Here is an 18,816-nt window from a genome sequence, read left to right on the forward strand (position 1 = left end):
GCGTGGGGAAACATAGTCACCTTTCATTTGCATTCTGAAGGAAAGACATTGTTGGATATGGAGTGACATGTTTGCTACTGTCATACTGTCAACTTGCACTGAACTTGACTTAGGGGGAAGAGACATTAAGGACAGAGGACATACTGGAAGTAATCGAGGAGGAAGGAGACTCAATTGCGGTGATCCTGTTCAGTGGAGTGCAGTTTTACACTGGTCAGCTCTTCAACATGCCTGCCATTACAAAAGCTGGACAAGCAAAGGTAGATAACTCTTTCTCCTTGTCACTTCCCCAGGCAGCACTCTGCTCGAGAGTGGTCCACCGGCGTTATTTTATGTATGCTTTAAATTGTTTTAGAATTTTTTCTTTAGAAAGGAGGCTTAAATTTTAAGATACTATTATCACTATGGCTATTTCAAGCCATGTTTACATGACATCAATGATCCAACCTCATTCATCATAATGTCATCCTCATGTGGGCCCCTAGAGTCCAGGATGAGCACATTTTACACACATGATGTGACTCTTCAGACAGCAAAAGAGGGATGAAATATTAGGGTTTTCAGGACATGCAAGGACTGTTAAAAAGCCCACTTCAGTACATTGTCATACTGTAACTTGTTCTAAATGTTAAAGCTAGGTACTTCCAGATAAGGAAATATGGACTCTATTAGTAGCTCATATAGAGTTATCAGTAGGATGAGTTTTACTCAAGCGACTTTAAGGATGCCATTTTATTTCTAACAATCTTCTAGCTTCATAATATTGTCTATAGCAAAAGTGTTTATTCCCCCATACACTATTAATTCAAAATTAAATTATTTTTAATTATATATCATGTTTCTCTCTATATAAGTAAGTGACTTAAGAATTTTTTTTATTAATTTTGGGCTATAAGCAAGAAATCAACTGGGGAAAAAATTCAATAGTAATAAGTTATATTTAAAATCCTAAGTAGCTGTTCTGTTTGATTATGCAATCAAGACTTGTATTAAAAAAGGTGACAATTGAATTTTATTATGAACATTAATAAGTTATAGGATTACTATATATGTGAGATCCAGCTAATACATGTAGTTATTGAAGCTAATGAAGGGAACTAATGAAAAGAAATTTAACACCGTTTTCAGTGGTCTCTAGGAATTTCCAACCAGGACTTCCAGCTGATTTGATGGATAGCTGTGAAAGTGGTGCGTTACAGGAGATATAAAGATAATGTCTTCTTAATTTAGATGTTAAATCTTGAGCACCAAAATAAAGGGAGGCCAATAAAACTTGTGTTTTAAAATGTTCTGCAAGTAATCAGCAGCCATGTACTCTTAGTATGCAAGCATGTCTCATTAACCTTCACAGAAATGAGACAAGGGACAGAGAAGAAAGACCATGAGCTTGGCAATCATACAGTCAGGTTTTCGGGCACTGGCTGGATCTTTGCCATGTTAGATGATCCCTAGCAAGTTACTTGACCTCTCTGAGCTTCTGTCTCAAGTTTATAATAACAGCATCTACCTTATGCACTCAGAATTAAGAACGTAGACTCTGAAGATTTTTGTGACTACCTCACGTTCTGCTCTTAAGCAGGGTCCCTCCCCACTCTGCTCTCTTCAGTGGATATGAAACAATGGGCAATGTCTCAGATATTGACTTTATTTCCCATTAAAAATAAAAATAAGGGAGTTAGAGAGATGGCTAATTAAGAACATTTGGTGCTATCACAGAGGACCAAGGTTTTGTTCCCAACATCCACATGGCAGTTTAAAGCATTTCTAACTCCTATTCCAGGCATCCAATGTCTTCTTTAGCCTCTGAGGCACTAGACATATACATATACATACATGCAGGCAGAATACTCACATATTCAAAATATAAATAAAATTTTAAAATTTTAAAAATGTTTATTCGGCTTTATATTGAATTCTTGTTAAGGGATTTAGTTGCTGGAACTAGTCTCTAAGTATGCCGCTGGCTGTCATTCATTTAACATGTCTGTAGAGTCAAATTCTCATGACACCGTCAGTCAAACAAATGAAGGGAAAAATGAGCGGTTCCCATCTAAATGCAATGATGTCGTGGGAACGAACTAGGGATATGGCTGACTTAGATTTACCCATTATCAAATTTCTTTTAACAAATGTTTACCCTCTTGCTGTCCAATTGCTTTCATTCTCAACTGGAGTTGAAAAATTAGGCTAATTTAAAATTAGACTTATGTAACTCTCCTGTGTGGTCTGTGAATATAAAGCTGATGAAAGAGACAGGGAGAAAATTAAAGGTGTCAATCACAGAAGAAACTGACAATTGTAAGGGGGAAGGGGACTTAAAATTATCACTGCTAAGACTTATAGAGTGAGGTAAAAGAGAGGGAAGTTTCTAGAAATTGAGCATGATAGCAGCCAAAGTGACAGTGAATAGAGCAATGAAAATCAATGAGTCGCTTATGAAGTAAAATCTTCAAAATCTTGAAGGGAAAATTTCAAAGTTTGTAGTAGGGAAGTGGGTCCACACATTTTGAAAGGTAGTTTAAAAATGCATATATACCAACAACAGCACAAATCATAAGTAGCTGGAGTTACTTTGTATCTTGAAATTAATTTAAAAATCAGTGTATGGTTCTCCAGGACTTGTTAGGCAACCATAGTGCTGAGGTGTTATAGACGTACCTTCTTTGTCATTTCCAGGAGACACTTTCTCACAGCAGATTTCCTGGTCCTCCAGCTCCTAACAGCCATTTGCCCTTTCGGACAGTGTTCTCTGAGCCTTGGGTGTAAGAGCTGTGCTGGTTCAGTTGGGGATGGGCACCCCATGACCACTTGTTCTCTGCTGTTTGATAGATGTGCTAACAAGGAAGGAAAAATCTTAAGGGGTCAAACTATAGACAATGAATGACAGACAACTAAAACATGCTGAGAGCAGGAGAAATATTAAGGGATGAACCCTCTAGTTGATTATACCAAGTGGTCAGCTCTGAAATCATATACATAAAAACAACACTAAACAAATCGAGCATATCATGTTTATAGTGTGTGTGTGTATGTGTGTGTGTGTACTTGTGTGTATGCTCAAACACGCACACACATTCTGCTCATAAGGGAGGAATCCTTGTGCCTTAATTGTCTCCCAATGAATGCCCCCATTCCTTTTTTTTGTTTGTTTTGTTTTGTTTTTTGAAACAGGGTTTCTCTGTGTATCTTTGCGCCTTTCCTGGAACTCACTCTGTAGGCCAGGTGGGCCATGAACTCACAGAGATCTGCCTGCATCTGCCTCCCGAGTGCTGGGATTAAAGGTGTGAGACACCACCACCCGGCCCAATGTCCCCATTCTTAATGCTGGTATTATTTAACAACTTGGTATTATTCAACAAGTTGGTATTATTTAATAACTTGTGGATTGGGAGGATACACCAATATTTAGAGGATAGACCTTCCCATCCCAAATTCTACCAACTTTACAAATATAACCTCTTTGTCCAGTTTGACTCTTTATAGAAGTTCAAAGTATGTGCAAATATAGACCTTTTGTACCTGGTTTGTTCCTAGCTTGTAGTACTAATTCATCCATGCTGTACTGAGCTGCAGTCTTGCCTCCTTGTGTTTCCATCTGAGTATAATATTCACAGATAGGAAATACAGCACAATTTCTCAATTTGCGTCAGAGCAGATGTTTGTTTGTTTGTTTGTTTGTTTTTTCCATTTGAAGGCTGCTTCTATACATGCTACTTCAGTTGTTATTACAAATAACTTAGGGTAAGCCTCCATCAAATTTCTGGTAAGGCTGTATCTTAGAAGTAGGATCCCTGGATTATAAATTGTGTGCCAATTCAGTCATAATCAACAATACCCACCACTTTCCTACAGAATTATGTAAATTTGGTGTACACTCTGAGCAGTGTGTATGAGAACAATTGTTGCCCTGTTGCAATCTTGGTATCAGTTACTCAATGCCCTGATTGAGTCAGAAACTTTCAAATGTGTACTATATGATTGTATGATTGAGTATCTTCTTTTGTGAAATGCCTTTTTAAGTTTTTTTTTTTTTTTTAACCCATTTTCTACTGTTGTCTGGTGTTTTCTGGTTAAGTTGTAAGTGGTGTAAAGTTAATTTCTGAAGGACAGAAGAATATTTAATTTTCAATAGGTATCAAAGATGAAATCAAATTCATAGAAGAGCTGATACCACAAATTTGACTTATATGGCGATTGTAAGATGTGGAAGTGCTTTTCATAGCAAGAGGAAGGTCAGAGATTTGGGTGGCAAGGTTGATGAAAATGAAACAGAGTAGATAAGAAATCATAGGGAAGGCCATGAGTTGTCAGAAGACATGAGTTTGAAGAGAGATATTCATCAGTTCATGGAACTACATGGTTGTTTCATATTACTGAATAACCCATCTTTCTAGAGCTCTGATTTCCATATTTCTGATTTTCATGGTCTGTTACTTGTTTCTACTAACATTTCTTTTCTATACCAGCAAAATGCAGATGTATCCCCTTAACCTCCACCACCATCTCTAGTGATTTTGAAACTGCCCCTCAACTCAGCCATTGCTGCCAATTGAAAAGCCCTGGATTGCAGGACAATGAAAAATCAATAGTCAATGCTAATCTTCCCACAACACTTGGACATCCAGCATGTGTTTCGAGATCATGTGCTTCACCATTATGCCAGACTTAGGGCTCAGCTGTAGTTTCCTATCTGAATCATTTTTTCTTTCTTTTTCTTCATTCTTTCTTTCTTTCTTTCTTTCTTTTTCTTTCTTCCTTTCTTTCTTCCTTCCTTCCTTCCTTTCTTTCTCCCTTCCTTCCTTCCTTCCTTTCTGACACTTGAGATGAACCTTAGGGACTTGCACCTCTCCCTCCTGAATGCTAAAATTACAGTCATGTGCCACCATGCTGAGCCTTCTGATCTTACCAATTTTTTTCAAGAGAAACTTCAAAATAATTTATTTTCTATTTAATTATTTAAAGTGAGAAGAAATTACCTGCATCCATCCAGTATTTTCTTAGAGTCCAGTTAAATGGTTTGCTGTGTGCCACATTTACTTTTAGAAGATATTTGAAATTTGATGAACCAATAGTGACATGCACAGTACTTTTAGAGTTTTGAAATTACATTAGTCATTTCCATCTTTTGTTTTATTCTTCCCTCTTGTATTACATCCCAACTGCAGTTTCCCCTCCCTCCCCTCCCCCAGTCTCTCCCCCCTATCCTCCAGCTCCAACCCTCCCCTCCATCTCCCCTCAGAAAAGAGCAGGCCTCCCTGCAACACCACCAAACATGACATAACATGCTACAGTAAGACCGGGCACATACCACCATATCAAGACTGGATGAGGCAACCCGGTCGGTAGGAGGAAAAGGGTCCCACAAGTAGGCAAGAGTCAGTGACCGCCCCTGGTTCCACTCTTAGAATTTTAACCAAACACTTTAAATTCTGCTTTCTCACTGTCTGTCTTTTCTTAAGCAATCCTCAATCAAATATTAAGATTTGCAGGTGTAATGAACAGCATACCAATGAAAATCAGCCCAAACACAGAACTCTCTTTTGCTAACCATAGAGCAGTAGTGTCCTGAGGCTGCTGAGCTCTATGGAGAAACACAGTTAAGTCTTAAGTCTGAGTGAGAGATCTAGAGTCCTCAGACTGTCCACATCACAGTTATAACATGGTTGTCAAGGACCTATTTCTATTCAAAGCAGCAAAAAGGAAGAAGGGAGGAGAGGACAGGTTCATCTCTCCCATGTGTCCCTTTTATGTGAAGTGCTAACTCTTTCCCAGCAAAACCCAGCAGATTTCTGCTCATGACTCAGTGCCTCTGAAGTGGCAGCCAAAGGAGATATGGGTGAAGAAAGAGTTTGCTTTTATGGTCCCGTAGTAAGAAGAAAGTGCTGGAGAGTGGGTTTGGGATTGCCAACCCACAGTATTTCCTAACTACATCTGCAGATGACCCACTGCTTTCTAACATGGTGCCTTTGTTTCTGAGCCGTATTCCTGTTCTTTCCTTCCTCCCCATTTCCCTCCCTCATCACATTTCACAGGCACTGAAAACAGTTAATAAGGAACTTATAAGAAAGAAACACATGTTCTCATGCATGATAACTTCTTAGTTTAGAGTATGATAAAAAATAGTTGACTGAGCCTGATAGTACATGCTTATAATTCTAGCACTGTGGAGGCTGAAGCAGGGGGATTGAAACTTCCAGATTAGTGTGAGTGGCTGAAGAGCCAAACTTCTCAAAACCAGACAGACAGACAGACAGACAAACAAATGAACAAAACTGAGTAGTTAAAAGTTCATTAGTAATTATTTTCTATGCAAAACTCTCTGTGTATTAGTTAGGCAGACTAGCCTCTATTAAAAAAAAAAAGAAAAAAGAAAAAAGAAAAAAAAAACAGAACCATAGACCCTTTCCCAACACCCTCCCAGGGTTTATTTCTTGCTCATGCTATCCAGAGGTCAACCTTCTGTCCATGCAAAGATTAGCTTCTCATGAGTTAGGATTGGACCTTTTGGCTTTCCTACCCTAAAGCTCTGGTGTGTCCAGCCAAAGGATGAGGATAAAGGGTGTGATCAGCCCAACAATTTCCCAAATGCCTTACCTTCAAGTGGCAAGATGCCTTTTTCATGTAATCCACTGGCTAACAGTCTGTGCTTTCTCTGGGAAATGAAGTGTAGCTGTGTCTGCGAAGGGCTGTTCACTGCTACCCTGAACTCAGGGCCCTGACATACTGATGGGGTAGGACGTTTCTTTTGAAATGTAGAGTAGAATGTGCACTCGTCATTTTAGTAATTAAGGCTGGCGAGAGGGCAAAAGCACTCATTGTGCAACACTAAAGACCAGAGCTTTATTCCCAGGACTAGTGTAAAGGCTGACCTCTGACCTCTACATATACACAATGGCATGTGCACCTACACTTACATTGTACAATATTTTCAATGGTAAAGAAAAAATTTAAATAATTATATTAATTGTGTGATTTACATACTAGACAATAGTGTATTAATTATGTATTTTATATTAATAAACTAATAAGTAACATATAAAATATATGTTGTTAGGGTGTATTATATACTTTTATATTAGGAGAATTATATTTTAGCATAATTTAACTGATGAAATGCACTTATCAGCTTAACTAATTAAGATGATAGTAATGTTTACTTCATAAGCCTGCTTTAAGAAGAATTAAGAGAAATGGCATCTTAAAAATATTCAATACTTATTATGTGGTAAGTACTCAATAAATGTTTATAAGTTTTGACATACAAAAAGAATAAATTGATATTGGGATATATAGCTTCCTTGGAAAAGGAAATAGTAGAGAAAGGAGACTCCCAGGTTAAAAAATAAGGAAGAGAGTTTTTCACTGGTGAGTGAGTATTTTTGCATGAGAATGCACACAAGAGCAGAATAATATAGACAGCTTGTTAAGAGCGGAAGAAGCTATGCTGAAGCTTCAAAAGTTAAACAACGGACTAATATACCATTCAACAATTGAATTCTTAGAAATCCCACTGTAAACTCCTCATGCTCTCTGTCCCCAAGCAAATGCCTTACACCACCTGAAACACCTGGTTCCTGGCAGATAGTGAGTGCCCAATCATTACCCATTGAAGGGGTAGATGAATAAATAAATCACTTTAATCCCTCATCCCTTTGACACATTACAGTAACACACATATGTGGGTGTTCATGTATTTGTTTCCTTTGAGCCTACTAAAATTAAAATGCAGATGGTGGATTAAAAGAAATAATTCTGCAAGACACCTCTTTATCATGTAGCAGTTTTTATTTTTGTATGTGAATTATATGTCATGCCCAACCATAAGGCCTTTCTATTGCTAGTACATATTAATAGCAATTGTAGTCCAATTCATGTTAATAAAGTTGAATTAATTCCCAGCTATACATGGTGATCTGTACCTGTAATTTTAGACACCATCTGGGAAGTTGAAGCAGAAGAATCATTTTCGTCCAACAACTAAGGGCCAGCCTGGGCAACATAGGAAGACCTCATTTCTTCAAACCTATACAGAGTGGTGGGAGAGATGGGGAGAGAGATGGGGAGAGCGAGAGGGGACAGGGAAGGACGGAGGGATGGAGAAAGAGGAGAGGGACTATGGAAATGGCTCACTGAGTAACAAAACTAGCTGAGTAAGCTGAAGATCTGAGTTCCAATTCCAGCACCAGTGTAAAAAGCTGGGCATAGCCACAGGTGCTCCTGTTACTCATCACTGTGAGGAAGAAGAGACAGGAGGATTTCTGGGGCTTGCTGGCCAGCCATCCTAGCTGAAAAAAAATGACAAGCTCGGGTTCAATGAGCAACATTGTCTCCTGGAAATAAGGTGCAATTGATAGAGTAGGACACACGGCCACTGCGAATGCACATGGACATGTACAATAAACACACACACACACACACACACACACACACACACACACACACACACAAATACACAGATATGTGCAGACACACACATGCACGTGCATGCACACAATTGTTTCTGAACACTGAATGATAAAACCACAGAAAACTGATAAATATCTCATTGGTGAAATCAACTAGCAAAAAGTCAGAGATACCAAAGCAACATCCACATATGAATGGTCATTCATTAATCTTCAGCATAAATACCAACTTTTCTTTGAAAAGTTTTCATGTCTGTAAGTGCACAAACAAATGATTGCCTAAGCTTTTAACAGAAACCTTAGCTGTAATGGTTGAAGTCAACTTCCAGGAACTGTTATAGTATAATACCAATAATGCTTATGTGGGCATCAAGACTTGCAGTCAGTTTGAATGCATTAATAATAAACTAAGTCACCAATAATGCATTGGTGTCACATTAAGAAAAAAATCAAAGCTTTTCCCTTGTGTCACTTAACCAGGAGAGAGCCCAGATTTGAATTCTCTACTTGCTCTCTGTCTTCTGTCTTGTCTGTCAGAGGAGTATGAATCTGTGCCTGCCTCAAGGCTGCCTTGTGAATGTATCCCTGTGTCTGTGTCTGTCTGTCTGTCTGTTTCTGTCCCTAAGAAAGGACTTTGCTCTCTCTTTCAAAGAGCAGCATTGTAAGCACCACATGGAGGAAAGAATGCGATGCTTTACAGAAATCTTTAACAGAGTTTTACAAAGGATTAAGTCACTGACTCCAGCTCACCCCATCTGGCCCAGATAACAAACAGTATTACAAATAACATTGTTTATACAGCAATATCTGTAGTTTGCTTACAACATTTATGATGGATATTCACTTTATAAGAATAAGCTTAGTCTTCCTTTGCCGTTTTCAGCAAATGATTATCATAACACATGAATAAACATATGTGCATTAATCTTGGGTCAGGAGCATGGAAGAACATATACCTTGAGATGACACCTGTGTAATAGTTTAGGCTGTAAATGTTGATTACATGGGATATCCAAGGCAAGTAAGGTTGGTTGTTATATTTTTCTCTTAAAGACATGTTAAACAAAGAGGGCAAATAACAGTAGGATAGTTAAGTCTTACATGACTTCAAGTTATATTATTAATTCTGGCTGTGAGATACAACAAAAGCTCCTGTCTCTTAGAATATAAGATACATTTTTCTCATAATGCATTGCCACAGATGCTAAATGAGATATATATTAAAATACATAGATTTTACTTTATTTTATATGTATATATTATATATTATGAATTAGCATGATGTGTGTTCACTTTTTTTGTAGCCCAGTCCGGCCTGACATTCATGATCCTCCTGCCTCAGCTTCTTGACCTTCGATGTTATGATCATGTGCTTACCTGCCTGAAGATGCATAGAATTCTGTTGTACAAAAATTAAACTCTTACACAAAAATTTAATATTACAATTTTACTAGTGAGCCATCTTTACTAGAAACTGTAAGTTGGAGTTCACTTGAGAGGATCTTACAGTCAGCAAATAAAAGAATTTTGTCACTATATTTTCTATAGTAAAGTGGCATATATTTGTATATTTCATTCATCAGTAAATATTTTCATGGCACATTGTAATAATAAAATTCAAACAAGGAACACCTAACACAGCATTGCATGCCAGGTGAGCTTCTTAGGAAATATGAGATGAAGGTAGTTCTAGCAACAGGAGCAGATAGTATCCAGTAAGACCTTCTCTGTCTGGGCTGCATATCCAATAAGGACTATTCTCAGAAGTGTAAAGCATTAATGGGTTTATGAAGAAGCAAATGCGGCAGTATAATCTAACTTAAAGACTTCAGAAAAGAAAGAATAAGACAGTGTATGAGGATGACAGAGTCGGAAGCAGCGTCTTCCAAGCTTTATGAACTTCATGAAGACCATTGGAAGATACTGCAGGGCTTTAGGTGTTTAAGAAGACAGATCTATTTTAACTTTCAAAAGGAGCCTCCTACCTGCAAGGGTAAAAATGGATGGGAAGGGAATGAGAGTGGACAAAACGAAAAAGTATAGCATTATTTTTGCAAAAATTTAAAGACTGTCATTGTGATGCACTTCAGTGTGCTTTGATCATTTGAGAAATCATTTTTATCTTCATTCCCTCAGTTATAATAAAAATGAGTTTTAAATAATCATTAGTGATTGTATCTACACCAGAATTCCTGAAGTATAATATAGACTTGATTCTATCAAGGAAATCCAAAGAAAAGAAAATTAAGAATGTGTGTTCGTGTACATATGTGTATGTGTAATTGTGTGTATGCATGCTTTGGATAATAAAAATGCTGTGGCTGCCCAGAAAATGATTGAGAGCAGAACATTAGTCTTTGTTTTAGTAAGGAGAGAAGTAAATTTTAAATGGGATGTACCATTAACACTGGTCTTTGGAATGGTAGAGGATTGCTGTACTGTACTCAGAAAATTATCCATACTCTTAAATCCTCCCATTTGAAATCCAGAAAGTATTAAGTCAAAATAAATTGATGAGGATCAGTGCTCAGGAATCTAAAATTATAGAGCTATATCTAAGCAATCTCTTCAGATGTTTTATATAAGACTTGATTAAGTGGACCATACAAGATAAAAATAATTTATTCCCAGTGGAAGAATATTCTAGACTCCAGATGTTGTTTTAGGATTATAGATCTGGGAAAAGCAAACCTCCTAGTTGTCAATCAGGATTTCTGATATTGCAGCCATTCCTATCAAAGGCACGAGGGAGAGCTAATTTTCTGATATCAAACTTCATTTACCTGATAATTCCAGGATCACCTGAAAAAGATGTTACAGTCAGAGGGTTTTTTTCAGATGATACAAATGATGTAATTAGTTGTCTAAGTCTCAGGGCTGTTCCTCTTCCATTCCATTTTTCTTATCTCTTGACTAATCAAGGAAGATTGTTTTGTCTTTGTTGTGATGAAAAGTAAATGAATTCCAATGCAAAATGTATATATCCATATATATATATATATATATATATATATATATACATTCTAATTTATTCACTACTATAATAATAAAGAAAGACTATGGAATTCTAAGGGTTCCTGGCACAGAAGAAAATGCAAAATAAAATACAGAAATCACCCACAACATTTCCTCTTCCCATTTCTTTCTTCAGGTGAATTATTAATGTAAACAAGTTTAGTACTATCTCCTTCAAAGTTAGTTGAGTTGGAGAATGTTCATTTACCCACAGATAGTCTACCTAAGGTAAGGCAGTGACCAAAGAAGAGGACCAGCAAATTATCTATAAGAAACCTTTCCCATTCTTTTGATTTCCTTTGGCTTTTTTTTTTTTTTTAGAAATTTCTTTACATTTTTTTTTATGTGTGTCAGCATTTTTCTACATGTAAGCATGTGTACCACATGTGTGCCTAGTGCCCACACAGGTCAGAAGCAGGCTTTGAATCTTCTGGAACTGGAGTTCCAGATGTTTAGGGGCCCTCATATGCATGTTGGGCAACAAATCCATGTTCTCTGCAAGAACAGCAAGTGCTCTTAACCACTGAACCATCTCTCCAGAACCTGTTTTGGTATTTCTAAGACAGGGTCTTGATATGCAGCTATCTGAGCTCAAGCCTGTCACCTTCCTGCCTCAGCAGGAGCCCTGGAAGTGCAAGCATGCAGCATCATTGTCCAGTTTTAAAAATTGTCTGTCATGGGACAAACATAAGAGATGTCTCTTTGATTTACTGTGTAGACTTTAATGTGACATCATATTTAGTGCATAATTAGAAACAGAAAAGGAAAAGTTGGTTAGGGATTTTATTACTATGATTGGCACAGAAATCACTCAAAAATTATTTTCGAGGACAATGTTTCTTGATTTCACATCTCAAGCTGGGCTGTCTCCAGATAGAGTCACCATTACTATGTAAAAGAACAATTAAAAGGTTTTTTTTTTCCACCTATGACAGAATCTTTACGGTGAATGTCTTTTGTTTCATTCCTCAGGTTGATCCCTACCTTCTCAAACAGGCAAAAGCCTGCTCTAGAGATTTTCCTTGCTGCCTTCATTCTCTTGGAAAACAGAGTGTGATTTAATTACATATCAACAATTAAAATTCATAATATTTTATATAAAACTACCATTTGCAAATATCTTAGGAAAAACCAGAAGTTTGTTTGGATCATCATTCCTGCATCATAACAACTCTAACCTAAGAACTCCCTAAACGCAAGCCTATGACTCTGTGCTGTCCTTGATGCTGAAGCTGAATCACAACTGATGTTTACATCCATGCTTTGCCCTGTGGCATTCTTACAATGGGAAAGTGAAGTATTTCTCTCAGGCCCAACCTATATGTAAACTTGTCTGACTTTAGAGCAGCAGCTCTCAACCTGTGGGCCACAACCTCTTCAGGGGTCTTAAGACCATCAGAAGACATTACTAGTCATAACAGTAACAAAATTACAGGAGCAACAAAATAATTTTATAGTGGGGGTCACCACAACAAGAGGAACTGTATTATAGGGTCACAGCGTTAGGAAGGTTGAGAACCACTGCTTTAGGGATCCTACGTGTGAAATACTTGACCTTCATCATGAAAGCTTTTGGACCTCTGTGTAAGGAATTTATCATCCTGCAGTATTTCCGGAGCATGATGGGAAACATTGGTTTCCTTTTGCTCTGCATTACAATTTTTTCAACACCTGTTTGGACTCTTAAGTTTAGGAAGCTTAAATCAGTAGAGTACCAATGAGTGACTCTACAAACTTCACAGGCTGCAAGCTTTTGCTTTGCACAAAGTGATTTGCTTTAAATACATGATACGTCTGTGAACAGATATCTGTGTGTTTTCAACAAAAGTGTTGGTCAGGCAAGTTGAAGGGTCATAGTATCACATAAAGAACAGAATTTAAACATGATCATTTTCTGGAGAACTACTTATATATAGTGGCTAGTTACCCTAAAATTGGATACTTTTGTTAATTTTGAGCTCCTTCTCAAAGTCTTCTCTACTCGTTGTCATTCTTAGGCCATACAGGGAGTTCCATTAGGTCATTAAAAATTCAATGAACTAAATTAAGCATGAAAAATTACCTCACTCTATTTTCTCACTTAAGATATCTGAAATAAATCAAGCAGGCTCAATTTTTTAGTAAGATCGTCGTCAGATAGGCTTAAAATTGTGCAAGAATATGGTGCCGCTAAGTCCATTATATTTTCCTGGTTTCGTACACATTAAATTGAATTAGGAAAGGATCTGAAGGAAAGTGTGGCCATGGGTAGAGTGCTTGTCTTGAATGCATGTGTCCTAAGATTATATATCCAGCATTGAAAAGGGTTGGGTAGATCATCAGTTTGTGGAGTATAAGTGACAGAAATTGTGAGACAGAAGTTTTCGGCTTAAAATTATAGTGTGCGTCAGCGTCTCTGAATTAATTTGCTTTTCCTGTCTCCCCAGTCCATGATTCTTACTCTGCAAGCAGCATTTATTTTTGCCTTATGTATTCAAAATAGACACATTAAATCGTACTTGAAGATGTCCCTCTCCTTCTTTCCATTCATTTTCATTTTCAGATTTCCCAGGCTTATTTGGGAATCGAATCCAGGGTCTCATGCTACCTAAATGCTTGATCACTGAGATAGTCCAGTCTCAGTGTTGACTTTTTAACAACAGAACTAAAAAGATGCCTGTCTCTGGGGAATGATGCATTCTATAAGTGTGGCTAGAATAACAGCAGCTGCTTCTGATAGCCTACTGTGGTTCAGGTGCTTGCTATCTAGTACAGTGCTTTAGATTTCCCAAAAAATACACTAGTGACTTTTTATCATGGCTCAGATGAGAAAACTAATTCTGCGAAAGCACTTGCCCTGCACACTTAAGCAGATAATGAGGGTTGGTGTTGGAGTCTACTTTCAGAGTATACCAAAGCTATCTTCTCAATGGCTGGCACGGAAGATCTCTTCCCACTAGACTATCTCTTTTTATTCATTCAAATTAATCACACAGTGCCAAAGAAGTCTGAGCTTTTATGAAATTCAAGACAAAAATGAGTAATTATCTCTTTTTTTTTTTTTTGTTTTTGTTTTTGTTTTTTGTTTTTTCGAGACAGGGTTTCTCTGTGTAGCTTTGCGCCTTTCCTGGAACTCACTTGGTAGACCAGGCTGGCCTCGAACTCACAGAGATCTGCCTGGCTCTGCCTCCCGAGTGCTGGGATTAAAGGCGTGAGCCACCACAGCCCGGCGAGTAATTATCTCTTATCACCTCCTTCCTTGAGTTTTAGATTACACCAGGTTTTCAAGGGTAGAAAACAGCGATTATTCCAGGTAAGGGTCTGACCAATGCCAGCGTTCAGAAGTCACTTCTCAGACCCTCAGAAATACAAACTCCACCTCATGTAGCAAGCTCTTAATACTTGGTTTCTCCACCCCTCTTTGTGGTTATCTCAATGCAGCTGCTCCATTAACTATGGCTCCAGATGAAGGCCCACATATCTGTGCACCTGCATCTCTTTAGTGCTTTATGTGGTGTCAGAAAGAGTTCCTTCTAAACAAAAGAGTATGCAAGCCTTTATAGGAATGGATAAGATCTACATAATACTGGGCAGATTTGCAGCAGGAAGTCCCTAGACACTTCACTGGATCCTGGATCTGCGCACAATCAATGAACTTGGTTCTTTCATCTGTATGTTGACCTCTCACTTTCATGAGGATTGGCTTTAAAGGGGAAAATAGAGAGAAAACCAAATGGGGGAAACTCTACCCTCTTTCAAGAACTCAGTTAGCCAGGGTGTACAGACATAGAAACATTTGCTTGTGACTATTGAGTGCTGATAAAGGAAGAGCAAATACTTTGCTGAATCTCATGAAATCAATCCAGACTCACATAATGAAATTTATGCATATGCAGGCTTGAATTTGTTTAAAATTAGGCCAATATTGTGGATGAGGGACTCCATTTTCAGTTCAGAAGCTCTTGCTTTCTTTTGTGTCTCTCCTCACAATTAAGAAACACAGTCATGGTATTAATTCATACTTACCAGTTTACACCAAGGAGTCTCTGACTATGTTAATCCCACTTTGGGAAAACTGAAACTTAAAAGATAATTTAGATTATGTCGATGTTCATGTCAAAAGAATGTGAAAGAGATCTTCCTGTAAAAGAAATAATAACATCCAGAAAGACTCCAAATGTTGTGATAGCTTGACCACCCTCTACATCTCAGTAAAGTTTCCTTATTCACATTTGGTGTTCTAGGGATTTCATCTAAAAATAAGCCTTTGGAGGGCTTGTGCCCACCTCTTTCTCACCATCATTCCATCCCCATTATTTGACAACCTGACACTTTCTTTCAATGGGCATTTTGCTTCATGGTGATTTCTATCACAAAGTACCTCACTTTTAAAAATAATCTATATCATATTATACTATATGTGAAAGCAGCTTGATTCTAATGAAATGCTCATAGTGTGTTGCTTTCATTGGTACAGGTCAAATAGTTCATGAGGATTCCCACTTCCATTTTTATACTTACCCTTCAACACAAAGCAGAGTATAAAGATCAAATGATAGAAACAGCCATTCCAATTTTATTCAGATTTCAAAGAAAAAAAATTTGAGTTGGGATATTGCCGGGTTGGTCTCAAACTTCCAACCCCTCTGCTTCGATTCCCCTAGTGCTGGCTTCATAATCATGCATCATCATACCTGATAAAGCATTGTTTCTACTGCAATAAGTCCTTTCATTTTTGTGTATTCCTTTTCTCATGACAAACTCTTTTTTTATTCAAAACTCTCTTACTGGATTTCTTATCTTTAAAATTAAGCTCTCTGGGACAAGTAAGTCACAGAGCAATGCTCACTTTATCAGGAACTGTTGTCTCTCTGCAAATAGATTGCTTAAGTACCATCAATCAATACATCTGGGACAAAGGGAACTGTGAAATCAATTTAGTGAGTAGAGTAAGTGTAACCTAGTTACTATGCACTTACGCATTAAAATATTTCATTTGAAATTATCAGACATCAGTCTTTGGGTAGCTATTTGGGGTGTCATCCCAGCTTCCTTCATCTTATTCCAGTTTGCTACTGACCTTCAATATGAGCATTTAAAATTCATCATCAGGCAGCTCTCTTCTGGGATAAAAGATTGTGTGGATTTATTTTCTATAATGTACATTATTTGTAGTTCTATCTTCTGTATTACTTACAAGAGCCTAAGGTCTAATACAACCTTGACTAACAGAGTTCTGCTCACAGAAAACTTGCACGCTGAGTTATTTTGTGATGCAACTTGACTCCTAAAATCTGTTGTTTTAGTTGAACGAAAAAGAATATGCCTCATACGTTTAGACTCATTGTTTTCACTTTTGTTTTAATACTGAAGAGCTGCTGTTCCCACTGAGCTATTTGTGTAACTGACTGGCAGCCTTACACCCTAGACTAGAATAGAGTAGATACTTCCAAGTACTGTTTGGAAAGTATTGTGACCCACAGAACTTGGTGACATTTGCTACAAAGTAGGCTTAATATACAAAGTAGTATTAATTCCTGCTTATAACCAGATAGCTGAAAGAAAATGAAAACAGCAAAAGGGAAGACATCTGACAGTCTTGGTTAATTTGGTATGGATAAAAGGAAAGATTTTGTAAATTCCCAGGCTGAGGTGATTGACAGAGATGGCGGGACAATAGGATCCACTCTTGTAGATCTTATTGCTTGCTTTAATATTATTTTATTTTAGTTAGTTAGATAGTTTTCAGATGTGGTTTTACTATGTAACACTGGCTGATGAGAACTTGATATGTACCAGGCTGGTTTCCAATTTACACAGTTTCCTGAATACCTGGATTGACGGTGTGAACCACCACACCTAGTCAGGTCTTAATTTTGGTTTTGGTTTTTAACTTGGTATCTGTGTATGATTGTGACTCCTAACAAGTGAGTGAATTTGGGAATTAAATGTTCCAATGCTGTGGCAAGAAACCTTATTAGCTTGTATCCTCCATCCCATTCCTCCCTAGTAATTCAGCAGATATCTAATTGTGAACCTCATTGCAAAACAGCATCAGAGTTACCTAGCCAACCTGTTATTGTTAATCCACCATATGTCTGTATTTCTCTATAAAGTGGTATGTTCATAGGCAAGCATACACATATAAATATACATAGAAAATTTCTTATAGATTCTAAAACAAATTTTTCCACCTCACATATTTTTTTCTTATGGGAATGTTGTCCTAATTAGTGTACAATTTTAATCTGGATTTTTGAGTCAGGTAAAGAAAGGTTGATCAGAATTCTCAACAACTTCACTATTCTGTAAGGTGTCTGATAAGAAGCCAAGAGGTGCTCACACAAGTGCACCGAGAGTGTCCACAATTAGTCTCGAAGGAACTGAGAAGGCTCTGTACACACCTAGTACAGTTTTTGTGACACTGGAGATAGACTACTTCATTCAACTGGGTCCGAGTCAGCACTTCCAGCGAACACTCTGGTTGACTGTACCAATGTATAGAGTTGCCCTTCTGTGCAGCAACAAGGATCAGAAGGCCTCATCTATAAAATGGAATTCAGCTGGCTTAGCTCAATGGCTATTGCGCACCTGGTTTAGATTTTTGACAATCCTTATGAACACACAAATGCACACCTGGTGAATACCAGCCTCAAGTATTGGTACAAATATCTGTCTTGTATCATAATTCTGGAGCCTTTTTTGAATGAAGAAGGAGCAAACCAAATAATAGTAAAGAGTCAACATATTGCAAACTTCCAAAAGAATCGGAACTTAGACTATCGGGAAACTTCCAAGAGAATCAGAATCTTAGCCCCCCCCCTTCATTTATCTCATTCATAATTCACTTAATAGGTCCTGATGAGACTGTGCTTTTTCTTCTCCTGGAAAGTAACCCTGTGCTGCATTTGACTCCACTGATCAGAAAAAAATAGTAATGCTACGTTAAAGACGATTAAAGAAACGAACTCAAGTGGTGTTTCATATTTAATTGAGAGATTTAGAACATTTTGAACTGCTGTTTTGCCAAAAATACTCCATTTTAAAAGATGCCCTCAGAGAAAATAGCATACAATAAAACTATCCAGAACAAACCTCAAAGAATCTTCTTCTACAATCCAACATCAGGGTTCTCAGATGTCCCTGTCCCCTGTAGCCACGTGCTGCAAGCCACGGTCAATCACACCATGTTCACTGACATTGACATCTTTGTAGGTGGATAGGGAGCCCTTGGGGCATACGTCCTTTGAGCTGTTTGCAGACAGAGTTCCAAAGGCAGCAGAAAACTCTCCTTTTCTGAGCCCCGGAGAAAAAGGAATTGTTTACAATGGTTTATTTTCTTCATACAATTACTTCAGGATTTCTGTAACAAGGTGGTGACATCATATTCCATAATGGCACTGGCTGCAAGTCCACC

At 37.7% G+C, this 18,816-nt stretch overlaps 1 protein-coding gene across 1 annotated transcript in view; it reads left to right on the top strand.

Annotated features, from left to right (window-relative positions):
* Kynu (kynureninase) overlaps positions 1–18,816 on the top strand; it is a 137,593-nt gene that overhangs the window by 56,279 nt on the left and 62,498 nt on the right. The window contains exon 8 of the mRNA XM_028881967.2: positions 114–260. Within this exon, the coding sequence (XP_028737800.1) occupies positions 114–260 (147 nt within the window). The remainder of the gene's footprint in view (positions 1–113; positions 261–18,816) is intronic.

Source organism: Peromyscus leucopus, chromosome 4, assembly GCF_004664715.2.
Source record: "Peromyscus leucopus breed LL Stock chromosome 4, UCI_PerLeu_2.1, whole genome shotgun sequence".
NCBI lineage: Eukaryota > Metazoa > Chordata > Mammalia > Rodentia > Cricetidae > Peromyscus > Peromyscus leucopus.